At 41.3% G+C, this 26,960-nt stretch overlaps 2 protein-coding genes across 2 annotated transcripts; both read left to right on the top strand.

The window, feature by feature from the left end:
* Positions 1-1,860: 1,860 nt before the first annotated feature.
* Positions 1,861-8,272, top strand: vamp3 (vesicle-associated membrane protein 3 (cellubrevin)). Its single transcript, XM_035152157.2, has 5 exons — positions 1,861-1,971; positions 4,736-4,814; positions 6,546-6,704; positions 7,010-7,061; positions 7,297-8,272. Coding segments are annotated over exons 1-5 (309 nt in total). The 5' UTR covers positions 1,861-1,969; the 3' UTR covers positions 7,314-8,272.
* Positions 8,273-10,750: 2,478 nt separating this feature from the next.
* LOC118104851 (period circadian protein homolog 3-like) lies at positions 10,751-26,559 on the top strand. Its single transcript, XM_035152106.2, has 22 exons — positions 10,751-10,913; positions 14,977-15,339; positions 16,280-16,440; positions 16,561-16,679; positions 17,520-17,718; positions 18,004-18,055; positions 18,534-18,682; positions 18,859-18,937; positions 19,042-19,148; positions 19,438-19,594; positions 19,832-19,940; positions 20,647-20,775; positions 20,878-20,986; positions 21,313-21,424; positions 21,508-21,548; positions 21,683-21,841; positions 21,982-22,233; positions 22,326-23,194; positions 23,385-23,571; positions 23,886-24,072; positions 24,982-25,132; positions 25,222-26,559. The coding sequence occupies exons 2-22, from the start codon at positions 15,074-15,076 to the stop codon at positions 25,330-25,332; spliced, it is 3,705 nt and encodes a 1,234-aa protein (XP_035007997.2). The 5' UTR covers positions 10,751-10,913; positions 14,977-15,073; the 3' UTR covers positions 25,333-26,559.
* Positions 26,560-26,960: the final 401 nt, after the last annotated feature.

The following is a 26,960-nucleotide window of genomic DNA, read 5'->3' as shown; positions in this document are numbered from 1 at the left end:
AATTATTGATATATTATTATTATTATTATTATTATTATTATTAGTAGTAGTAGTAGTAGTAGTAGTAGTAGTACTAAAGTAAGCACTTTACAATACAAACCACATTCCCACATATATACAGCATATACGCTGAGCTTTTTCTGTCTATCATCATTCACACACTGCTGGCAATGTTGGGGTCAGTATCTTGCTGGAGGACCCAGGGTTCAAGCCACCAATCTTCTTGTTCATGCACGACCTGCTCTACCTCCTGAACCACAGCTGCTATCAAGAATAACATTGTTACATTTAATATTAATACTATTATATTTATTACAACCAGTCTCACAGCATCAATTCAAGGTTCAGTATCTGGCCCAAGGACACTTCGGCATGCAGATGAGGAAGACACAGCCGCCCCGATCAGCTTCTGACCCCTGCCCTGTATGGCAAGGTTTGGACATGAATGGCATTTCCACCCAACCTTCCTTTCCCATTCAGTGACTCTGCTTGGCATTTCATCTGTGGAGGTCCAACTAATTGAGATGTGTCATAGGAGTCGGCAGAGACCTGGTGAAGGCACACCTAATTCGCCCTGGAGTCGACCATATAATTCCTGATTCTGAGGGAGGTCTACTTTTCAAAGCAGCATCCAGAACAATTAATGAACTGGTAATGTGTCTTGTTATCATACATGTTGAGTGTCTGGAGTTGGGAAAATCTAATATCACCCACTTTCAACTCAGTGTCGTGAAAATCAGTCGGAATGCTGTGGAAGGGAATTCGATATGATGTATGATCACATAGTGAATATTTTACATTTTGAACCAAGACTCAATATTTGAGATCTCTCATTTGTTGGAATTGAGCTTCTTGAAAAAGTGTTTTCCTCCTTCCTGCTGATGGATCTTGATGAGTGTATAAAATACACATATCCATCCATGAGTGTGTGCAATTTGGTGCGGATCCAAATAGAAAATCCGTATCAAGCAGATTTAAATGTGGTACGATCAGGGGACTGCCACTTCACTGAATGCCATTCTAGTCAAGTTTGTAAACACTGTATGTTCACTGACTAAAAAAATATCATCATCGTCTGTCTAGTTTGTTTTAAAAAGTTAGCCTGTATGAGAGGGATGCACACAATCCACTTTGTTTTTGTAATGACTTAACACTGACTTAATAAGTGAATCATCAGGCATATTTTTCAATTACAGCTGCGAAACACGTGCTGAAAAGAATGTGGATACGGTTGAAGATACAACAAGGGAAGTCACATGCTGATCACGGGCTCTGGTGGTCGCGTTTTCTCCTACAGCTACTGGACTGATGATCAATTTAATGAACAAAGGTTGAAAATACACATATTTGAGAGGTTACTCTTCTATGTTAACCACTAATTTGATATATATCCATAATATCTAGGTATGTGTTCTTTTCAATGTTTTAATCTGATGTTATGCGTTAATAATTGGAGTTATGTGAAGAGGGCCAAAGTGCGCTGCCTCTTTAACGATGCCTTCAAGTGCCCATCCTGAGCGTTTTACTTTAACTTTACTTTTATACTTTGACAAAAATCAATAAAACGTTTCTCATATTAGAGCTAGTTTATGGATAATATATTATTGAGAAATCAAATAGTACTGAGTTATTTTGTGAAACGTAATACAATGAATGGATAGTTTATTAAAAGATAGGAATGGGCTTTACCATTTAGGGTTATAAATTCATTGAACAAAAAGTTATTCTTTTGACATTATCTTGATGTAAAATATTGATATATTTAAGTATAATGAATAGAAAAAGGAAAACCCAAACTTTCTTGTTTTTATTTAGTAAAATAATCTTCTAATGGGGCTGATGCTTCACATGTCCCATTTCCCGGAAGGCAGCACAGCAACGGAGGGACTACTGACTGTTACGGCTTGACACTTAGCTCGAGCTAACAAGCTAGCAGCAGCAGCGTCGTTCTCAGAACTATCCTCTCAAAATGTAAGTCTCTGAAGTTTCTAATAGCTGTTTTCAAAGAAATATGTCAATTGGTAGAAACGTGGTCAAACTTTGTGTAAGGCACCGGGCTTCCGGGAGGTTTGGTGGAACAGGATCACAGAACATAAAGCTACGCCCAAAACTTTGCTGCGTCGCTTTTAGCATGCAACAAGTACTCGGATGTAGCTAAGCTAAGCTAGCTGTAGCAAGGTTTGGAAGCTCCGTCAAAAACAAACTATAAGTCGACTCTGCCTTGCACGAACTAGGTTTAAGTTAGGATGTATGTTTTCTGTTCGGTCGAACTAGTTACCGTCCATGTCGTACTGACACCCACATAACTGAGAGTGATTTCATGGCTTGGTTGTAAGTATTACAGAAGTCAATGGAAAACAATCCCTGTTTAGTGAAGTAAAAGTAGCGATTGAGTCGATTTGAAAAAGGAAGTGTATATATATTGCCAACTTCTCTGTGAGTTATTATTAACTGGTTGGGAGGACAGCCAAGAGGTCCATTGTTTTCCTTTTTCCATTAACCTCCCCCAATCCCTTAGTCCCACCCCACCACTACCTACCACCATAAACAGGAAGTGTGTCAAAACATTATACATGCACTTTCAAATGATGGCACAAAGCACTTTCACATTATGGATGATTTTATTGCCTGATATTTTTCTGTCAGCAACTGGATTGGACTTGTTTGGATGATGTTAATTCTTCTACCTCTGTACCATGTAACTACTGTATTTCTGTGTTATAAATGAGATCAGATCAGAATTGTAAAGTACCTTTTTAAAATAGAGAAAGAATTCGATTAAATCACTAATAAATTGCGTTACAGATTCTAATGCTTTTTATGCGTGCCTTTTGTAACAACAGTATTCCTTCTCAAGGATAATTTTATATAAAGTTTATTATTATTATGTGTAATTGAAAATCGATCTATGATTTGTGGCAAATGCAAAAGCCAAAAAGTAATACATCAAAGAGAAAGTATCTCTTCCAATACAATTTCTCATTCAATTGCTATGACATAGGGCTGGTAGTGTTACACCTGTGTAAACACCTTACACAGAGATACATGGGAGAGGCTCTATTCTCAATGACATGGACATCTTTGCTGGGTTCTAATAGTTGGTAGTAAAGGCTGAAGCCTATTTGATTGTGAAAAATAAAATAAAATCACAGATTAAATTTATATAAATTTATCAAATGTCTAATTTACCTGTGACATTGCAGTTTTTTGAGAACCTGGTAGCAACCACAACCACAATCATAGTGGCAGTCTTAAAAGTGTTTTTAAAAACCTGCATATACAGTACATGCTTATTTCAGTGTAAAATGCATAGTCAGCTGTTATCTGCACATGTCTTGTAAGTTGGGTGTCAGCTGCAGTCCCCTCTGTAGTGCTGACAGATGTTTATACTCCGGCTGACTATACTGTTTACACACTCGCTCTGACTGGGGGCGCAGCTAGAAGTTTTGGGCCCTATGAAAGAAAATAATACTGCTGTCACTTATTTTAACCTGCTGCTTCTCTCTCTCTCTCTCTCTCTCTCTCTCTCTCTCTCTCTCTCTCTCTCTCTCTCCACCTCTCTGCTAGAAACTTCAAGAAGGCTGTAGTTATTTTAAAAGTTAACCTAAAGAACTTTAGGTGATGGGCAGTAGTCTCTCTCTCTCAAACTCTCTGTCTCTCACACACACACTAGCACACTAGCACAAGCTGGTAGTAGCAGTAGCGTTCTGCGGCCGTTCCGCAGCCCGTGTGCCCCGGGCTTCATTCATAAAGTACCGGTACTAATAAATGCAGGTATTGTAACGTTTTAACGGCTGAGTATCACGATACCTTTCTAGCATCGTATACCGGGCAACACTAGTCCACAGTAAGCATAAATTCATCTCATTATTGTAATCTTGAAACTAATAAGCACCATCTTCCTGTAAAACCAGCCATAAGAGAGGGGCTGTGTGGGTTTGAGTTTGTCTGTAGGTCCTACTTTAGTTCCATACCTTGATTTAATATCTTAATTTTATATGGAGCATATATTTATCAAAAAGTAATTAAAATGGTTTGTCCTGCTAATGGGAACCAGTTTCATTTGTAGGTTTGTTTAAGAAAAGGAGATGTTTTGAACGCTAAATGTTAAGTGTATACATTGGTGATCTTGCTAGATGTGTGTAAGAACTATTTTGCATGTAAAGAAAGTGGCCCATCTACAGCTGTCTTGGTTTTCTTATCATCTGGGCTGAATCTGAGAAGTGTGGGTATATGCTGTAAAATGCCACAGTCATTATAATCCCTGTATGATCCTAACAGGCATTGCTGCCTCGCGTAAGAGGGTGGCAGCAGTTAACCATGTTGGTAAAAAAAAAAAAAGAACAAACTTTAGAAAATAACTATTCAGATCTGTTTTCCCATTTTAAATGTTGTTTACCCTCCAAGTATTTCATTCAGCTCTCTATTGTCAGTGTTTTGACTGTTATGAAGCATTGACGTGAAGCATCTAGGGGTCTCCCATTCATTTAGCCATATCATCACCACCTAGTGTGTTCTTGCTTCACAAATTATCCTCCATCCACAGACCAGATATTATCCACCCTCAGTGTTTAAATGATTATGGTTCCAGTTATGGTTTTTATGCGTGCACGTTTTCAGACTTATTTTATACCATAGATTAATGCCTTAACATTAACATTTTATGTGGACATTGAGTTCCGTGGTATGCAATAGAATGCTTAAATACAATCTTCTATTTACTCTTAATTTTTAGGGCGGCCATCGTTCCAGAAGGCTCTGGCGCAGGTTCAAGCAACAAGCGCTTGCAGCAGACCCAGGCCCAGGTGGATGAGGTAAGACTCTTCAAATCACTGGCGGCCGAGGTCCAGTTAAACCCTCAGACTTTTACTTTCTCACTGCTTGATATTTATGGTAATCCCAAAAATACAACAATCTCAACCAATGTATGTATTACGCTTAGAATACACACATTCAACGATCTCTGCTTTTTTCTGCTTATTATGATAAAGTAAATGCTGTCCCGTTTTGCTTGCTAAGTTGCAACACAAGCACTGTCAATAGCAGATGCTTCAACTAAGCATGCACATCCTCTTTTATCACTATGAGCACATACTGGGCAGAACCAGAAATTTACCTGCTCACTAATATGAATTCATCTGCACTGTTTACGTGACACTACATTAGCCTTATATCTGCTGACAGCTGTTAGCTAGTGTTAGCTCCCCTGCAGGGACATACTAGTAGAATCCATATATTCAACAGACCCGTACTGAGCTCAGATCAGTGTGCAGGGGCCAGTTACAGCCAGAGTCAGCTGACCACACTGAGTCATGACAGTTCCGTAAGCTGCAGAGGGTGCACACAGACTTATTATTCATGTCAGTACATTACATTTCATTTAGCTGACGCTTTTATCCAAAGCAACTTACAATAAGTGCATTCAACTATGAGGGTACAAACCCAGAACAGCAAGAATCATGTAAGTACATTCATTTCAAAAGCCAAACCACAAGTGCTACATGTAAGTGCTACATATAAGTGCATTTCTATATTTTTTGGGGGGGTTATTAGACATCATCTTCTTAACCAAGTTGTAGTTGGAAGAGATGTATCTTTAGCCTGCGGTGGAAGATGTGTGGACTTTCTGATTTAGTATTTACAAGGCTGTTGTGACCCAAGGCAGCTGATATGTGCTGAACTTACATCTTATATTGGAACAGTTATTTATATATATTTTTCTATTCAGCCATAAACTCTGTGAGTCCTCTCTCTCTCATCTGTGACTCCTCTGCTCCTTGATGTGTGTCTCAAGCAGACACTTACATAACAGCAGCACAACAGTGTCTAAGAATCACCAAACCGTGGTGTCAGTAGCTTTACCTCTGCATGACAACTCATGTGCCAGAGAACGTTCAGTAAAAGAGAAGAGACTATTTATTCTCCAATTTTACTCCAAATCCTGTCAGTGAAGCCACCAGGAAGAAACGGCTGCCAAATCTCGGTCTTAACCCCTTTACTGTCCTCTCCCTCTCTCGTTCTCACTTGTGGTCACTGTGAAGTTAGCCCCTCCTACACAGAATTTTAACCTTAGCGTGTCAGGCGAAGCCTTCAATTGGCTGTCTGAGGTTTATATAATCACCATCTCCATGGTTATGTAAGGTCTGCATGGGCTTACACACTCCTCTGTGCCCTGCCGCTCTGTCTGAGAGGAGTGGCATTAAGTTGGGTTTTTGGATCAGTGGAACATATAGGTTATGTTTATTCTGCAATATTTTGTGTACACACATGTCTGCTTGATTTTACGTGGACTCTGTTATTAAGCTTAATTGTGTATATAATTAAACCTTGAAAGGCATGATCTCTGCTGATTGGTGGCTTTGTTAGGTAACTGTTGAGAGGTTACTTAATAGTCAAAAGCACTCATGCCATCAATGTTGTATGTACAGTATATTCGAGCATTCCCAGTGTTTTTCTCTATTCTCTATAAATTGACATGTACATCAAGAAACATTCATTTAAAAGTACTGAAATCCAAACAAGTGTTTATTCTCGTTTGTGTGTAGGTGGTGGATATTATGCGCGTTAATGTGGACAAAGTGCTGGAACGTGACCAAAAGCTGTCTGAACTGGACGACAGAGCAGACGCACTGCAGGCCGGAGCCTCCCAGTTTGAGACCAGTGCCGCTAAGCTGCAGAGGAAGTACTGGTGGAAGAACATCAAGGTGTGTAAACACAGTTTGTTCCAAATTACACTGTAAATGATAATAAATAAACCCCATACTACCAGTCTGTAAGCTGAAAGAGGTCGAAATTATACTGATCCTGACAAATTTAACATTTTAGCAGCAATAAAGATAAATAATTCAACTCAACAACAATCATAATACATTTTCCATTTAGAGTTGGTAATAAGGGTCATGCAAATACAAACATTTTATTGTTAACATTATTTTATTTAAATAGATAAATAGCATAACTCCAGTTGAAGTGTGTTTCACTGAATTTACTCTACATTTACCCCCTGCAGATGTGGGCCATCCTCATAGCTGTCATAGTGATCATCATCATCATCATTATTAGTAAGTATCAAGCCTATGGTGTTGTAAAATGTAACCTTCTACATGTAATTACTTTACAGATTGAAATTACAGATTTACCTCAGATTGTTGACTTGTTGATTGTTATGTACTGTATGTTGATTTAGTTTGCATTTAAATTAGTGATACTTATAGTAATTAAATCTGCCAACTTCCTTGGGTGAAATCAACAAGTTTATGCAAGTAATTAAACTTAAATTCTTTACTTCACTCACAGTTTGGTCTAAATCGTAAAACAACAATGGTGGAGGGAGGAGTGGAGGAAACAATGAAGAAGAGGAGAGGAGCAACGTTGATAAATGAGGAAGAGGTCAAGTGATTACTGGCTACAGAGCTCCACAATATTCTGCCCCTCCCGCAGCGGGGCTTCATTCCTTGTCCTGGATTGCCCTATGCCTCTGCGTGTGTGTGTGTGTGTGTGTGTGTGTGTGTGTGTGTGTACATACCAGACATCAGTAAACTTTTATATGAGTGCGATGCCAAAAAAAGAAGGAAGAAACATACAGAAACAAACCGGTAATTTGACTCAAACACAACGAAAAAATTACTGAATATAAATAAATCACCTTTTGACCGTATGACAAAGTATTCGCACACACACACACACACATTCCAAACTCAGGACTAGAATTGAAGAATATTGTTGTAAACTCTCCTAGACTTATATTTACTTGTTATGTTTTACTGTATTAATAGTCATGATTTTGTGTGCCAGGCTAAGATAAGTGCCTTCCATTTTTTTGTTTGTCCATTTAGATTCTAACAGTTGTTCTTCATTAAAAGTAAGAGATGCCCCTTTTTCAACTCCAACTGAACACTTCTGCCTTTCAGCATATAATGCCAATATTTTAGATTTATACCCTAATTTTTAAATATAATTGGGTTTGTTGTTTTTCAAGTTATTTACAGTTTTCTGATGAATAATGGAATCTAAGATCCAATTTTATTTATGCACATGGTTGAGTGCTTTTTGAGTTCTCTGTCTAATACCTCAAACCTAGGGTGGAATAAAGAGCAATTTGTTTTGCCCCCACAACAACAAAAAACGAGCTGTTAACACGCTGTTGAACCATTTGATACTACCTGTCCTTGTCGCCCTCTTCAGCCGTTTTCAGACATGAACTGACTTCGTCTTTCACAAATGAAGAACACAGCAGAAGATTGTGGGGGTCAGACACATTCAAAACAACTGGCAAAATTCCCAAGTGTTCAGGCGAGGGGTGGCACCTAGGTATGACATGATGTATAAATTTCGCTCTGGAGGGTCTTCTATGTGTATGTCACCTCTTATTCATCCTGACATATTTGTTCTCTTGTTTTTTTTTTCCAGTTTTTTCAGTTGCATGTTAGAAATGTAATTTACATGTCCTCTTCCTCGCTCTGAATTTTCCACACATTTACCTGCTGTAATCTCACAAGGGCTCAGTCGGACATTCTCTGGAGTCTTTAATTGGGAACTGGCAGGAAAAGGTCTGCAAAATGTCCAGAACAACTGACTGACATTTGCGTCCTCACATCCATCCCCTCTAGATAATTTCAGGAGAATGTCCAGAGTTCAGTGCATATCTGAAAGCAGCATTTGAGAAAGGACTACTTTACATTATAAGCTAGCATGAGCTTGCCTTAAGACCATGTGCCTTTATGCTAAGACAACAACCTCACAGCCCGACGAAGGCAAAATACACTGCCATACAGATTTTTGAAAAGTGGGTGCTCTCTTAAGATGTGCCAGAAGTTTTTTTTTTTCGTATATTCAAGCACAGTAAGGAGCACGTAGTTTCAGACGGATGCCTTACTCAGTTTCTCCACTGGACAACAGCCAACACTACAGCCATACCTTATTGGCTGGACTTACCTGTCAGTCAAGGAGTGTAGGACCTTCTGAATGCTCTGACTGTCCTAACAAATACTGTGCTGTTTGCATCAATCAGCTTGGCTTATTAACCTTTAATCAGTCAGGCATTTATCCCTCCCCATCAATACAGAATACTCCCTATGTTTGATAGTTTAGTTTTATTATCCATAGCGTTTTGTGCCAACTCATTATATAGAACTTATCTTGGTGCTCAGCTCACTCTCAAGCATCAGGGGTGTTTGAGTATTAAAAAGAAGTTCATCACTGGACGATCACTTTTCCTGCTTCCATCTTTTTTGCGAGAACTGTGCTTTAATGAGACAACCTATTTTGGATTACTTTGTACATGGCATTTCATCCAAGTAGAACTGTTGATGTTGTGCTATTCAGTAGTTTTTAAGACATCAGTAAGTCATAGTGCTTGCATGATGCAAGACATGAAATTCTCATCATCCTCTTATGTCTTCATCAGAAATTTGAGGCAAAGTTATTTCCGAATAAGTGCAATTCTACTCGTTGACCCAGAATGCCTTTTGCTTGAATAAAATAGATTTAACTTAAATCACAATACCGTGTCTGAGTGTTTTTTCCCCTCATTGATCTGTAACAGACTAAAGGTTGATAGTTACTCTAACTAACAGAGACTTGCTGTATCACAGGTCATGTTGGAGTCTATGGAAGAGGATTACTATGTGAACATTTCATTGAATCGGAATCCTCCTCTGTCTCTCACAAATAAAGCAAATTAAGAGCACAACTATTAAAGTTTTCAGAGAAAAATTAAACATGTAGTTTGGTTCATTTTTCAGTAAGTACACTTCAGTAGTGACGAAATCTAGCAGTGAGAGTGCAGATTACAACCAACTGAATACTTTTCTACCCACCCCCTCTTTTTTACTGCATGAAGGCAAACATACAGTACCCTTAACATGAAACCGTGAAATGCCTTCTCTAGAGCAAATCTTTTGGTTTTCACATTCTGTAGAAACAGGGCAGTGCAACATGGAGGACTCTGAGGAAGAGGACTCACTGCCTTTATAGATATGGTAGATATGAAGGCCTCATTTTAAGATAATGAAAAACACAATGACGTGGGAAGAGGAGGAGACTAAATGTGTCATTATTATTCAGTACAACCACTGTAATTATAACATTGTGGCAACAAGATAATCTGTTAATATAGGCCAACATCAGACACATGTCCGTTAATAAAACCGATCAATGTGAAGTACAGAGAGAGGCAGAGCACAGGTAATGATGACATTTGTCACATGGATGTCATGCAAAGTTTTTTAATGCAGTGTGAAACCAAAACGAGTAGGATCGAATGTAACAAAACCAAGGTTCAGACCTCAGCTGTGAACACACATTTAGAATCCGGTAATGTAAAATAAAACATGAATGAATGTTGTATTCCATGTCTGCCAACAGCTCCCCTGACACACTGGACCTTTAACCATCACAGAAAGAGCAACAGTCACATTTGAGAGGTGACCCTTTGGCAGTCTTGCTTAAGAATGACTTTGATTATTGACCACTGAATGAATCCCCTCTCCGGGCTCCTGGTCAGGTGTCACTTCAGTCAGTGAGCAGCAGGGCGGATGACGTACGGACCGACGTGAGTCTGTTCTGGACGCTCGGCTCAGGGTTGTCGCTCTGTTGCGTAACATGGAGGTCCACGTGAACCGCCGACAAACCCCGCACACGCCACGCCCACTCCTTGGAAGGCTCTAATCCAATCACAAGACGCGTACAAACATCACCTGTCCAATCACCGCGGGGTGGGCGGGGTTGCGCAGCACCGGCCTCACGTTGGACAGATGTGTCAGAGCTGCTGTGTGGCGGAGCTGAGGGAACAGCTACGTGACCGGGAGCTGGCTTGGGCTTTCCCCCCTGCACTTTTAACACAACCTGGAGACATGTTTACTAGGTTTGACTTTTTTGGACACTGAAGCTGAATCGAACGTGTCGCTGAACAGGTAAATATTCCTCAAAAACACCGGTGATATGAGGCGTCGCTGCCGAGTTGGCGAACAAGTGAAGCGAGCGAAGCACCCCTCGCACGCGCCGCCGACCCGAGAGAAGCGCGGATGTAAACAAACGAGATTCGGCCGCTGGTCTCGTGCGTTTCAGCGCCGGTGTGTGGTCGAGGGGGTGTGTTCTGCTGCTGTCGCGGGGGGGGCTTCACATGTTCACATGTTCACACAGCGTGCTTGCTCAGTAGCATGTGATGCTTCGGCGGACACTCGCTCCACGTCCACCTCAAGCTCCCTCCTTAGCCAGGGGTTTGTTTTAGGGACCATCTGCAAATCACCGTTGGAATGACACAAATGTTCTTATCAATGCCCATGTGATGACAATCTAAGACATAACTATGATGTCCCGTAACACGCCTTTTTTGATTGCTAAGTGCCGATTAATAATTTTTTCAAAATATTGTAAAAACAAAAAAACTAATTGCACTTTTTTTTAGCTTCGATGTCATGTGACCCACTGACTCTAGATCAATGGCACATTGTAATACTACTCTGGAAAAGTAGAACACGCCTCTTTATATTTGTTTTTAGTGCTTCTATTTCCAACAGCTCCCATGTCATGTAAAGAAGATGATTAAAAACAATGATGTTTAGGCGGCTTTCACAACAAAGTCTTAACCAAAGGACCGTGATTTCTGTCCATTTGCTGTATGAAAACACTGTTTATGGTTTGAACTTTCTCACCATTTAAGGGAAATTGAGCTTGTCACCAATTAATATCAAGGCCATTGCAGTTTGGTACAGCCACAGTTAAAAGCCAGTGACTATAAATTTATTCTAAATATTAATACTATGCTGGTCGGTTAGAACACACATCTTTGTATTGGTTTTCAGGAATATCCATCCTACAACCTGCAGTTAGCGAGTTCTGTGGCACTGGTTACTGTGTCAACAACAATCTGAGGCTTCAATACATTAATAACATTACAGCTATTATATTCATTGTTACTGTGACTATCAAGCTAGCAATTTACAATATAAGCTCAGATTGGAAACGCACATCCCTAAATCTACTTCTGGCCTTGCAGTCAGGTCAGTGCCAGGGTTACTAATTGCTTTATTTCACAGCCACATTTTACTATGTGACAAAATGTGTTTTGTAGCCTGGCCAGATGTGACTCTTCTCACAGTAACGCTGTTTATCAGCGCTGAATGTCAGGCTGGGCTGCAGTCCTCTGCTTAAGCCTTGACGTGTGGGGCTGAGTGGGGTTACTGAGGTCAGTGGGTTCATGTGGGGACTGGGAAGTGAACCCTCAATTGAGTGTCATGTTTGTTATGAGTGGGAGTCGGTCTGTTGTTGAAGCCTGGAAACAGTTTCTATTCCTATTGGATGAAGGAGGTGTTGGCCTTAAATCCTCTTTCACCTCTGTGTTGTTTGTCTACCATTATCTTATATGCAGTGATAATCTTCAGTATTTGCGCTGACCTATAAACAGGTTTACCTACAAGGTCCCTATACCACCTCAGCCCTATAAATATTTAACTTGGAAGATGTCAGTCAGGCCATTTAACCCAGATCCTCTTAACTATTTCCCTCATTAAATATGTGTTATAGTATGTATTAATATGTATATAGACCACATTAACACCAGGTCAGCAGGTAAATGTAATTGAATTATATTGTGATTTCATAACTGTATATTGTAGATCGTCTAATGTAAATCCTGCCCGGCTTTTACTTGCATGTCTGCAGGAATCTTGTGTGTACTTGTGATGTGTATTTATGTAGGTATGGGTCTGAAGCAGAATCAGAAATACTTTAGTGATCCCTTGTGGAAATATAATATAAATAAGAACAATGTAAAATATGTACATTATACTAAAATATATACATATACTCTATTACAGTATAAACAACTGACACATCAAGTCACAAGACTGTAGTGTGTCAGACTGTATGGAGAGAAGAGAGAAGCCCTATATTCTATATTCTCACGCATTGTTATCATTTATTGACCTCAGAAGAGTCATATTATCGAATGTTATCTTCTCACATTTCGATCAGTAGTTTGATCCAACTGTAAAGAAAAAGACTGATTAACTATTAAGGTTTTTTTTATATTTTCCCAAAATATGCATCTGGGCCATCAGGGTTTTACTCCTGTTTCACAACTGATGTGAACCATTTATAATTCAGATCATTTAGATTATTGTGATAGTCCTTGACCAGTCAGTGACCTGTCAATCGATTTGGGAGTGACCCTGGGCTTTGAACAAGTACTCAAACTCTAGTGGGGGAGAGAAGTAAACACCAATAACGTGGGTCAGCACCTTGACCTCAGTGTGGTCTGTTTGTGTGCTGTACAATTGAAGTAAGTAAACATGGGTTTTTGTATGTGTGTTGTATAGTTATAATGTCAAGTAATGGGTGGATCGGTGTGTACACTTTGAATTAGGCTGGTTATGTAATCATGCAGCGATGACTGGTCCAACAACATTTGTATCGACTCCTGTTTGTGTCCATCAGTCTATCTCCCTCTATCTTTATCTCTGTCTCTCTCGTCAGTGTTGCATGTGTTTGGTGGTAGCTGCAGCTTGTGTTTGTATATCAAAGCTATTTAGTGCCCTGAAATAAGGCTGGCAGAAGGATGTTGATTTGAGACGGTAAATACCTGATCTCATTGAACTGGGGTAACGTATCTTTTGGCTTTGTTTTGCTTGATGTGTCAGTGGAGCTAGTTCGAGTCGAATTTGAATGTCAGGGCTTACGGACACTTGGATGACACCACACGAGCAGTATGGAGACATTTTCCGTTTTTTTCTGTTTTTTACGGTTGAAGAAGTGGTCACATTTAGTTTAATTGTATTGGATTTGGCTGCAACGCTGTTTACCTCTGAAACTCCTAAAGTGGTTTGTGGACTTAAACACTTCACCTTCCTCTCCATCTGCATAGTGGTGAGTAGATAATGAGTGAATTTTCATCCCTTTTAAGGGGCAGATTTTTCCCTTTTACGTAACTGTGTTTGAAGAGAAACAGATATACAGTAAGCCATTGTACTTTATTTTGTATTTTCCCCTCCCTGTCTTAGCAGGAACAAGCATGTAATTGAAAGTAATAGCACCCTGTTTGTTGTGTTTCACCAAGTTCCAGTATAAAACATCCCTGGAAGTTGTACACTCAAATCATTAGCAAAAATATTTACAGTTATTAATTACATTTGTCATTTTCCTGATGTATCATAAAATGGGATAGCATAATCCTTAATTAGTCCCACTATGGGGAAGGTTATGGCAGCAAAGGGGGGTAATAAAAATGTACATGCCGTTAAAGTAATAAATAATGAAACATGCAATATAAACACAAATATAAGGAATGGAAAATTATATAAACAAAATAAACTGAATATATTGAAACAGTATAGTTTGATCAAGTCAATTTTAGAGTCTATAATTGTAACAAAGGGTTTTCTCAGGGCATTTTTCATATAGAGCAGGTCTAGTCTTAGTCTTTATAACATTTACAAAGACCCAGAGCCCCACCATTGGCAAACACTTAGCGACTGTAGCAAAGAGAAACTTTCTTCTTAAGAGGTCGAAACAATCAGGCTGAGGATGGACAGCCTTCAACTGGTTGGATTTAGAGAAGGGAGAATATGGGATTGAGACACATTATGTGTCAACACAGAAAACTTATTATGCACACATTCATTTCAGTTTCTTAAAATGTTACCTTCTCAGAGCATTAATCCAGAATAATGTGTCTGCAGGGGTTTCCACAGTTTGCTTCGTAGTACCATGACTTTAAGGCTTCAAGGTTAATAATTTCCAGTTCCTCAAGATCACACTCTGGCCACTACTGTTTTAAACAAACCCACCAGCCTCACATTGTCAACCCGGCCAAGATGGAGTGCAGTGCTTTTACCACATAATCTGTCATGATTTCTTCATGAGCCCTGAACCACCAGGTCACCACCAGCTGCTAGTTTGTCCATGCTACCATTTGTCCTGCAAACCTGTTCTGATAATGATTATGATCATCTCCTCTCATTTCCCTCTGTCTTACAGTGTTTACAGTGCTGATTAATTATCATCGCCACATGGAACTCATTCCCTCGTTTGAACATATGAAGACTGATCACTATAACTGGAAATATTGCTATTGATGTGTGACCAAAGTGCGGAGATGCCTGGGGGGGACAGCGGCCCAGATGGGGAGGAGCCCGCGCTATCGCCAGCTACAGCTGAATGTGGAGGGGAGGAGAGTGTGATGTCCAGGCAGCAGGACAGAGGGGCACAGGGGAGAGGAGCTTCAGGTGGAGAAGTCGGGCAGGAAGATGAAGAGATGACCAGTGGTTCACATGACCTCTCCTCCTCGGCCAATCACAGCCCTGGGAGTGCCACTGGATCCACCTCCATTTCAACCAAGAGGTATTTGCCCGGGCATATCTGTAAACATTCACAACACAGTGATTTAAGTTTTTGTCACATCTCAAAACAAGTTTTAAAATGCACAATAGTGTGTTTATCAGCCTACAGAATTTCTTGTTAATCAATTTGAGAGTTTAGACACCTTAGTATTAGTTAACTACAATTAGCATTTTATCTTTGTATATATATATTTTTTTTGTCTCTGACATCGACTTCAGATCAGATATAAAAGATATCAGATGAACAATGTACTCACCAAAGTTGGAGCTGAGATCTTGTTACAGAACAACATGCTAATAAAACACGCAACAGAACAAAACATGGAACCGTCAGACCAACAAAGAGGTTGTTAACAAATCAACAGTTTAGTTTAGATTACTATGGTAACCACTGAGGTAGAAATAAAAGTCTGCATGCTCATAATGTTGTGTGGGAAAACAGAGTGCACATGGCCATGACAAATGCAGTCGATAAAGATGAAGACACTTGTGTATGCTATTGGTTTGTAGTTGTGTGATCCATCTTTGTTTGCTCCCCCAAATAACTTGATAATAAACAATAAAACCAATGGTCAGAGTCGAAGAAATTCACAACTCAGTCTGCAGGTTTTGATGAATGTGAGGCTGCCGAGCAACTGATGTTAAAAAGTAAAAAAAACCACAAGTGTCCCTTTTATAACTGCTTTACCATGAAGTGATTCTGTAATACTGACAAAAATACCACCCATAAAAAAGAGCAATCTCAGTGTCTCAAGTGAGTAGTAATGTGCCATAAATTGATTTTCATACCATACTGGGATGTGTTGAAACCAGGGTCTTAAAATATAAATCTTAAATCATTTGTGTGAAATAAAAAACATTGAAAACAATATCTGCTATGTTCTCTTCTGTGTAATTGTGACGTAATTATGTTTATTGATATTGAATCTCTGATTCTGTAGCGGTGAGCATGCAGATGGTGGCAGAGGGCAGGCCCACAGAGAAGTGAAGATCACTGTGGCTGAGATGAAGAAGAGGCTTCCGTCAGGCAAAGGCAGTCGCAGCAAATCCAGCACCGTGGAGGCCTTACATTACGCACTTAACTGTGTCAAACAAGTTCAAGGTAACAGGGCTGAACACACAGCTGGAAACATTTGTGATTCTCAGAAAGAGTTTGTTTTTTTTAACCGTTTTTCCACCAAACCTGCCAACCCGTTGGTCCTTTTCGTGCTTTTGTCTGCAGCCAATAGTAAATACTACAAACTGCTGATTAGAACTGGCCAGGATGAGAGGAGAAATGCCACCGTTTGCTCCCTGGAAGAGTTGGAAAGAGTCACGTCTGAACACACCCTTAAAAACACGGTACACACTCGCATAACACACACACACACAAACACACACACGAGAACTCGTGATACTTCACATTTTTGCCTTAATTGTAGCTGACATTTATCACCGAAAACGCACAAGGCATCACCTGTGGAGAGGTTTTGTTGTGAGCAGTTCTGTGCCAGTGACAGCCAGTAGCTGGAGGCATCATGTTTTTGTGTTGCCCGTCCGTCCATCCATCCCATTCTTGTGAACACGATATCTCAAGAATGCCTTGAGGGAACTTCCTCAAATTTGGTACACATATTCACTTGGACTCAAGGATGAACTGATTCGACTTTGGTGCCTGGAGGACAAAGGTCAAGGTCACAATGACCTCATGTTCCACTGAATGTGACATATTAGGACTGCCCGTAGGGAATTTCATTACATCTGGCACAATTCACTTGGACTCACTGATAAATTCATTTGATTTCAGTGGTAAAAGCTCAAGGTCACAGTGGCTTCAAAAAATGTGATATCTCTGTTTGAGGGAATTTCAGTTGTCACTTGGACTTAAAGATAAAGTCATTTATTTTTCAGTTGTCAAAGGTTACAGTGACGTTTATATGAATCTGGAAAAAAAGTATGTAGAAATACACAGGAACTGCGCTGGTTGGCGGAGGCATCAAACCGCAGTGCGGTAATTCTAGTTATTCAAGGCTCCATCACACTGGCAAACATACATGCATGGAAAGATATGTATATTTCTGCCTCGCGCTTGGGCATGTGAGTGTGAGTGTATGTGTTCACTGCTTTTGTGGGTCTGTGACTTGGCTCGCTTGTGTACGTGTGTCTTTCTACATGTGTTCATCTCTCTATATCTGTGTGTAGGACTCTTTCGTGGTTGTCTTCTCCCTGTCGAGCGGCCGCGTGCTTTACGCGTCGGAGCAGGCTCACACCATTCTATGCTGCAAGCGGAAGTTCCTGGAGTCGGCCAAGTTTGTGGATTTGCTCTTCCACCAAGATGTTAATGTCTTCTACGCGCACACGGCTCAGCCGCACCTGCCGCCCTGGAGCAACTCGCACACAGGTGTGTTTTAACCACATTTAAAAACCTTCAGTTAATTTTTATTTTTTAGGTTAAGCTAAGGAATCAACTTTAAGTATTAATTATTAAATAAAGTTTCAACCTTTGTGTTAAATTTAGGTTAATTCCAGTATTAAAATTAGTCTTATATTTTACTTCTATCCTTTTCATTTTTGTATGCTTTGCATATAATGAAATACATGGATTCTTTTTTTTATCCCTATAGCCTAAATAACATGTGTATTTTAACATGCAAATACCCCTTTTCTCTGTTGTCTGTCTCTGCAGCGGGGGTTCTGTTTGACTGCGCGCAGGTCAAGTCCTTCTTCTGCAGAATCAGGTCAGCATAAGTATCAGGTCTGAAATCTATTTATTTCTTAAGTTAGACATGACATAATTCAGTGATTGCAGAATAAGAGAATCTTTCTTGGGTGAGCACAGAAGATATGAATTCCATCCGTTCTTGTAGAATAGTATCAGACAAGCTCTGCAGTTATTAATCTTTACCAATAGATATAAGTAAAGGTCACCTGAGGGATAGTTTTCAGAGCTCTTCATTCATCCTGACACCTCTATGGGACTTTGTTACGAGCTATACAGCACAGATAAAGACGAAGCAAGTCATCGCTCTATTATCGTAGCACAGAGAGATTACTGTTTAAGGTTAGACCAGTCTTGAAACGGATAGATATGACTATATCAGCATTTGTTTACTTTCCTGTAAACCTTCTACTAGTGTTTTGCCTCAGCTAAAAAGTTAAAAGGCTGGTTTCCCCATGTGATCACAAAGGAAAGTGAAATTCATGTGTATATTTTAGGGGTAGGAAGGACCGTGAGGGGGAGATGCATTACAATCCATTCCGAATTACGCCGTACCTGCTGAAGGTGCAGGGAACAGGAGCAAGTGGAGAGGAGGAGGAGCCGTGCTCTCTGTCACTGGCTGAACGCATCATCTCTGGATATGAAGGTACAGTCATTACCACCAAAAACTGAACACAACCAGCATTGTTCTAAGTGATTACCAATGATTGAATGGGAAAGTTGTGAACAAAAAATATTTTAACTTGATTACTCTCGCTACACACTCATCGCTCTGCTAAGGCACATGTACGTCCTGATTTAGTTTGTTATTTGTTCATGCAGCCCCTCGGATCCCCATGGACAAGCGCATCTTCACCACCACACACTCCCCTGGTTGTGTGTTTCTGGAAGTGGATGACAGGTCCATACACACACACAAATGTGCACAGCCAGAGTTTGAGCTGTATGTTGAGCCTTTATATGGATGTGTGTTGATGAAGATGACATTACGATTATTATCCACAGGGCTGTGCCGTTGCTAGGATACCTTCCTCAGGATCTGATTGGCACGTCGTTGCTGAATTGTATTCATCCAGAGGACCGGCCCCTCCTGCTGTCCATGCACCGGAAAGGTACATGCTCAAGGAAGGTTTCTTTGGAGTAGTTCATTTCTAACGTTACAAATAACAAATAGTAGTGTCGGGACTCTGGAGTAGTAGTGAGTACAACAGGGATATGGTAATTTGTCAATTAATGCATTTGTAGAAAAAATATGAAGTACATTAACCGGTAACAGAAGTTATTAGACCCAGAGTTAATATCCATCCAGGTTTTCACTTAAGGTTGTTTTTTGGGGACCAGTCTGTCATTCAGTTAATTACATCTTCATCTCTCTCTTGTTTTTCTTGGTACCATGTGTAGTGTTGAAGTATGCTGGCCAGCGGCCATTTGAGCACTCTCCTGTGCGTATGCGCTGTCAGAATGGAGACTACATCACCTTGGACACCAGCTGGTCCAGTTTCATCAACCCATGGAGCCGCAAGGTGGCCTTTATCATCGGACGGCATAAAGTCAGAACGTAAGGAGCAAAAGCACTCTCACAAAAAAGACAATCATTTAAAGCGTTGTATTCAAAAGTAAAGTCTCGGTGCCTTCAATGTTCTCAGGAAGAGGATTTGGATTTTGCATCTGTCTTATAACCCATCTGTTTTTTTCGGTGAAGTGCTGCTGCAGCATTGATATTGCTAAGAAACCAATTTAATTAAATTGCATCACGATAAGGTAGATGTCACTGTGCTTTTCTCTTTGCCTGTAGGAGTCCACTGAATGAGGATGTATTTGCTGCTCGGACTCAGGAGGATTTTACAGTCACTCATGAAGAAATTAAAGACCTGCAAGCAAAGATCTATAAGCTTTTCCTGCAGGTGAATATTTCTTTGTTGAATAAAAACCTAACACAAATGTTGAACAATTCAAAATATTGAAATAAATGTTTTTAGTTATTAATCAAAAGAGAAAAAGTAAAAAAAAATTGCAGTTTTAAAATTAATTTATTCTTATCTCAAGTTAACCTTGCTCCTCTATTTTATATCATAATGACATTATCCTGTGGGTTTTCTTGGTTGATAGAAATAAATTATATTCACACTTGTATATTAGTTTTAAACGCATCAGTTTTGTCACATTACATTTAGGTCTGCTGTCCAGGGGTTTTAAGCCCCTAAAACAACGACTTTTGGAGACGCTACTGTCCAGTTTAAGTTAAAAACTCCAGGGTTTTGTTTTATTATGGAAAGGCAGAGACTGAGACACCCTTGTTGTCTTTATTGAACCGAAGATATAATGCATACACACACAGCACACCCATCACAATCTGTGCTGCCTGATCACAGCTGGGTTTTCTCAGATCCACTTGGGTATTGTACAAAATATTAAACAGACCCTGGACCGTTAAAAAACAGGAAACAGGGATTCAAACCTAAATGGGTTTGGTTTCTAGTCCTAGAGTTTGGGTCCCACTCAAATGTGGTTTACACGCAGCCTCATAGAGGAATCTTTTCTGTAATGTCATGCTTTCTTTGTGTGTTTGTGTATACGAGAATTACTCACTTCTTTGTCTCTTATCCTCAGCCAGTCCACAACAATGGTTCCAGTGGTTACGGCAGCTTGGAAAGTAATGGATCTCATGAGCATTACATCAGCGTCGCTTCTTCAAGTGACAGCAATGGTAACCTATGGGAGGACTCACACCGGGAATCGGTGAGACAGTGACATCACTTCTCAGCAGACCAATGGTAGCTCATTTGCTCTTGCTATGATTAATCACACTGTTTTATTTTGTGTGTGTGTGTATTCTTGCAGATGACTTTGCAGCAGATCTGTGCCGATGTGAACAGAGTGAAGAGTTGGGGTCAGCAGGCTTATCTGGATTCCAACCACAAAATGTCTTTTCTTGGCAAACCTGCCACAGGTAAAGCAGTCCCACACACACACACACCAATACAATGCATTACGTTGACGGACTTTTGTTGTTTATGTTGACGTTTATGTTAAAGGGAATTTCATCACATCTGGCACAAACATTCACTTACACTCAAGAATGACCTGAATAGAATGTGGTGGCCAAAGGTCAAGGTTATGGTGGCCTCACAAAGTATTATTATGTTATTCTTGAACATGATATCTTAAGATCAGCTTGAGGGAATGTCTTCAAATTTGGCACAAACATTCAATTGAACTCAAAGATGTGCATCAGTGCAAATATTTCATAATTAAAATTACCCTTTATTCATCCAGCACGTCTGCCGCCCGCAGTCTTAAACCCTGAGGTCAGAGATCATGAAGAAAGCAGGAAGCAAACACACATTCCCTCCTATCAGCAAATCAACTGTGTGGACAACATCATCAGGTGTGTGGTCGTAACCACGCTTGCATCATCTCATCTCAGTTCACTACACAACAAAGCACGTAATTAATTTCTCTCTGTTGCAGATATTTGGAAAGCTGTACAGGTCCAGCCCTTAAGCGCAAGAGTGAGTCTCATTCCCTGGCCACCTCATCTTCCTCATCATCTTCCTTCACATTCGCAGCACATGACTTTGTCTTCTGTAATATTCTTTGCCAAATCAACATGAACTGATGCTTATTTTCTTACTCGTGTATCCAGTGGTGGTGTTGGACAGTGAGGTGTCAATGGGCCCTGCAGCTGTAGTGGAAGCACCTCTCACAGACATCACAATGTCCACCGAGGCCATGAGTGTGGTCTCAGTCACCAGCCAGTGTTCATACAGCAGCACCATCGTACATGTGCCGCAGCCTGAGTCAGGTACTTAAACACGCCGTCATGTCTGTGTTATGATCTATGAGGAGTTAAATCTTCATTTAGAAAAGCTTTGGATCACTCTCTGTTTGTGAGCTGTCAGGAAACCACTGAACAAGGTTTTTTTCCTCAATGTTCACACACAGAGGCCACGGCACCAGAGGATGCACATATGGGCAGTGAGCCTGCTGATGCTGTTCCCACACACGTCCGTCCTGCCCCGAGCCCCGCCGCGGAGGAGCGAAGATTTGTCGGTCTCACCAAGCAGGTGCTGTCAGCTCATACCCAGAAGGAGGAGCACGAGTATGTGGATCGTTTCCGCCACCGCATCCTCCAGAGCCCCTACAGCTCCTACCTGCAGCTGGACAACAACTCGATGGCTCACTCCCATCACCCAGGTATTTGTACTTACATGTGTAGTAAGGCTTTTTTTTAGAATACCATCTCATTTAGTAAACGCTAACTAAAATGTTTGTCCATCTCACTATAGGTGATTACCTACGTCCATTGAGCGGCGGTGGTTGTAACCGCTCTCGGGGAGGAAAGCCCAGGTACAAGCGCCCCAAACCCCAGGGTTCCTCAGATAGCTATGCCTCTCCACCTGGCCCTCCTCGCCGTGTCCCTGTCTCTTCCTGGCCTCCATCAGAGTCATCTCAGCCCCAGATGGGTGCACCCTACAGCCAAACATCCCCACTCCAGACGCCATTCTTCCCTATGATGGCGACTCAGCCTAGCCCAGAGCAACCGCCCAGAGCACAACAGATGCCTGGAGCGACTCCTGGAGCGACTCCTGTAGTGCGGCGGTCTCCAGACCAAACCCAGCTCAGCTACAACTTCAACACCATACAGTCGACTCAGAGCCTGTCAGGCATGCAACCAATCCACATGCATTCCATTCCGAGTCTGCAGAACTTTCACACCATGCCCATGGCTCCAGTCCAACCCATCAACCCTTACTTGACTCCAGTCATGGCCGTCATCCTTCCCAACTACCAAACTTTTACTCCAGGTTACCCAGCCATGTTCCCTCCATCGGGTACCTCCATGCTGCCCCAGGCACCCATCACCATGACGGGCTTTGCCCCTGGCAGTTCCCCTTTCCTGCAGCCTCAGTTCCAAACCCAGCCCAGCCCCCACACTATGACCTCCCCGGTCCCTCTGCTTTGCTCTCCCAGACCCAGCTCCTCTGTTGGGGAGGAGGAGGAGGCACCTGGAGCCCGAGCTTTATTCTCCAGCTCTCGCTCGAGTTCTCCCCTGCAGCTCAACCTGCTGCAGGAGGAGCTGCCCAAGCCGAGTGAAGGGCAGAGCAGCACCGGGCACAACCACACAAAGAGCCTCCATGGAAAACATGCCAACGAGGTGAGTCAGCTGTCGTCCATCAATCTTTACCTTCAACAGGCTTTATACTACTACTTTATACTTTCTTACATGTTTAAACAAATTCATCATTCTGTCATTTAATGCATAGCCAGTACAGTATATACAGTTGTGAAGTCCAAGGAACCAAATTCTTGTGTATTTCTGACCTTAAGACCCTTTCCTTTCTCAGGCTGACACCCCCAGTGACTCTGGGAACCATGATGCCCAGTCTACATCCAGTGAGATGCTTGATCTGCTCCTGCAGGAGGATACCAGGTCAGGGACCGGCTCCAACGCTTCAGGATCAGGGGAGTCTGGAGGCTCGTTGCGATCTGGATCTGGATCTGGCTCCAATGGAACCTCCACCTCTCACACTGGTAAGAAGGAGAAAACTGACACTTTCAATCCATATAACATTTAAGTTATAACGATTGTCTTCTTAATTAGTTGATAATATATATTATAAGAACACTAGTTATAGTGAAACTATATTCGACATCTTTTGGTATTTTTGTCATCACAATATTACGATGAATCTGTAATGTCAACATTTATTAGCTAATTGAAATGAGCAACAAATATGTGCTTGACTTTTGGCCCGAGATGCTGGTGCTAGTGAGACATCTAGTGGCAATGAATATTGTATGTGTAACCTCTGAACACAGCGACTGACGTGTTAATGGATTTACAGGCAGCAGCAACAGCAGCAAATACTTCGCCAGCAATGATTCATCAGACACGTCGCGCAGAGCCCGCAAGAGCCAAGCGGCACCAGCAGAGAACCAGCACAGCTTCGACACGTGTGCGGAGAACTCCCTGTGGAGCATGATCCACAACACACCTGAGCGAGTCATGATGACGTACCAGATCCACACCAGGTACACACAGAGACACTTCTCCTGGTGTTTCCATTCCTTTCTCAATAAACAGAAAAATCTGTTGTGTTAAGACCTTTGACAGCTGTCAGGAAGCAGCTGCTTCTTGCATCACCGATTGAAATGTGACCAGCAAAGGAAAATGCTTGAAAATGCCAACACATACAGAGCAGCGCAGAATTTCTTCCCTACTCTGTCAGTTGTTCCTGTGAGCTGTGCTCTGTAGTTAAACCTTCATTAACCCTAGAAACATGGTGTCATTGGAAGCTAGAATGTCACTCAGTAGATCATATATCTCCGCCTTCACCAAGGTCCAACAGTCCCTCAATGAAACCATATTTAATTTAACTAGATCTGGATTTTTATTTGGCTCTGCACCAAATTGTACATCATCATAAACATCAGTCCCAAAAGAGAGAGAGCAACCACATCACTTGTAGATTCTGCAGTTTGGTAATTTCTAAATCTTTGAGTTGAATTATAGTCAAGTCAAATAAAAAAAAAAACGTAATTCCTTTTTGTCAGTCCAACTTTCTGAAGCTCAAACCCTATTTGCCATGTGAGGTTTCGAGACCATGGAAATGTTTTTGAAACACTTTTTTTTTTTTGACTTGCTTTGTAGATTTGCCATCATTTCCATGACATTCTACCCATCTGACAGTTGCTCTATGACTCTGCCTCTCTGAGTGCCATGGTCTTAACTCAATCCCTTGATTTAATCATGTAATGACATCAGTATGAAATTAAGGGGATGCACACAAACAAATACGTAGCGATTTCACTGTTTAGCAAGACAACAAAGGCTCGTCATGACTCCATGTGCAGCAGCTAATTCTCTTGGCAGAAGTGGCAAACAGCGACTAAGGCAAGGAAGACCTATACCTCTATAACTTTGTCTTATTTTACCCACAGGGACCAGACTGAGGTGTTGGCAGAAGACAGGGAGAAGCTTCGGGTTCTTCAGCCTCTCCAGCCCCGGTTCAGCCAGGAGCAGAGAGAAGAGCTGGCTGAAGTCCATCCCTGGATCCAACAGCGCACTATCCCACAGGAGATCGATACACAGGTGGCGATCTTCACACACTCACCACAAGTAAAATGCCTTCTCTTTGACCCCCTGAAACCACTTCTAACTTGTCTTTTTGTGTTTGTCAGGGTTGTGGGACCTGCAGCTCAGGAGCAGGGGTCACCCACTTCCCTCACCCACCTGCCCCAGAAAGCTCCTCCCCTCAGCAGGACTCCAGTGGACCTGTGTTGGACACTTGAGAGACATGGTACCCCTAAAAACAACCACCACCCGGTTCATAGCGAACCAGCCCAGCCAGAGACCCTCCCAGAAAGTCCCACCATGCATCTTCTTCTGACCAGTCCAGAGGAGTGTGTCCCTTTGCTTTAAATACATGTTTAACTTGTTATGTAAAGTTATCGGAGGCTGGACCAGGCCCTGAGGAGTGGAGGAGTGGAGGAGGCATTTCGTCTCAGTCGGCCTGACATTGGACCATGAATATTTGACCTCTCTTCTGTTTGTGTTTATAGAGCCTCTGTCGGGCTTTAGTTTGTATCCAAGACTCCTTTGGTGCCATGAGCCACTTGATGCCCAAGAGAGGAAGAGGAGGGTCGTTCGGTTGCTGAACATGAGCACTATGTACTCACACCCAGTCTGCTGGACCAGTGACTGGGTGACAAAGACAGCGCTGGCCCAGTTGTCGTATTACAACACACAGCAGACTGTGCTCCAGTGACATGGAGCGCAGGTTGTACAGTTTACATGTACCACATCATCTCCTTCAGTGACATACCATGGATTACACATGGTAGTTTAGTTTTCTTTCCCCGATGGGCACTAAGACAAAGACACTGTTTATAATGTTCAAATATGAATATTGTATTTTAATTGTTATTATTCCATCAGTTCTTGTTTAGAGCATCATTGTTTTTTATGTTACTCTGAGTCACAAACAACAGCAAACATGTTGATATTTTCAAATTGAATTTAGTACAACAAAATAAATGCACCCCAGTTTACTTCAAACGACCTGTCGCAGCTCCTTTTCACTACCCAGCTTCCTGCCTGGTCCTCACCCTGTAGATGACCTCCAACTGTAAACAGACACAGCAGGGCCCCAAATATCCTCTGATCCTGCGTTTACTCTCTGAATGAATTCCCCTCCACACTCTGTGTAGCTCTCTGTCTGAATGACTGCGTGTTTGTGTGAAAGAGAGCGACAGAGGAATCAACTAACACGTTGTAGTTCCTACTGGAATAGGTCCGATGGCAGGTGATCTCATGAATGTGTGTGTGTTGTCCAAAAGTGCAGGACAGACCAGGGTTTCCTAAAGTTTTTAGATGGAAAGTATATATCGTTTTTATAGAAAATGTTTATCACAAAATAAACTTCACAAAGTGTATAAAAAAAACCATTTGTCTTGATTTCAGGGACTGTCTGTGACACAAAGGAATGAATGAATAAATGATCAATGATCTAACATGCACTCAAGTGTGATTGTCTGAAAAGTGCAATATGCAAACTAGAATGTCCCTCAGGAGAGCACATAACTCCTCCAGGGACCAACACTCCTTAAATCGAATCAAGCTGCAGCAAGTTTCACACAATCGTAGCTATCAGTCCCCTAAATGTGCTTGATTTTTTTTTACATCAAGATCTATTAATTATTCTCTGGAAAAGGTGAAAATGTTGTAAAAAAGAAAAAAAAGCTCTTTCTCGCACTGTTCCATTCCTGGATCTGCCTTCTCATCTGGATCCACACCAAAATTCAATGGGTTCTTCGCTGACCTATACCACATCTTTCCACCAGGTTTTGTGATAATCCAATGAGTTGTATATGTGTAAACATAACCTCCTTGTTATTCTCAAATCAACGGAAATGTTGAA

Source organism: Hippoglossus stenolepis, chromosome 3 (assembly GCF_022539355.2).
Source record: "Hippoglossus stenolepis isolate QCI-W04-F060 chromosome 3, HSTE1.2, whole genome shotgun sequence".
NCBI lineage: Eukaryota > Metazoa > Chordata > Actinopteri > Pleuronectiformes > Pleuronectidae > Hippoglossus > Hippoglossus stenolepis.
This window is presented reverse-complemented; position numbering and strand designations above follow the sequence as displayed.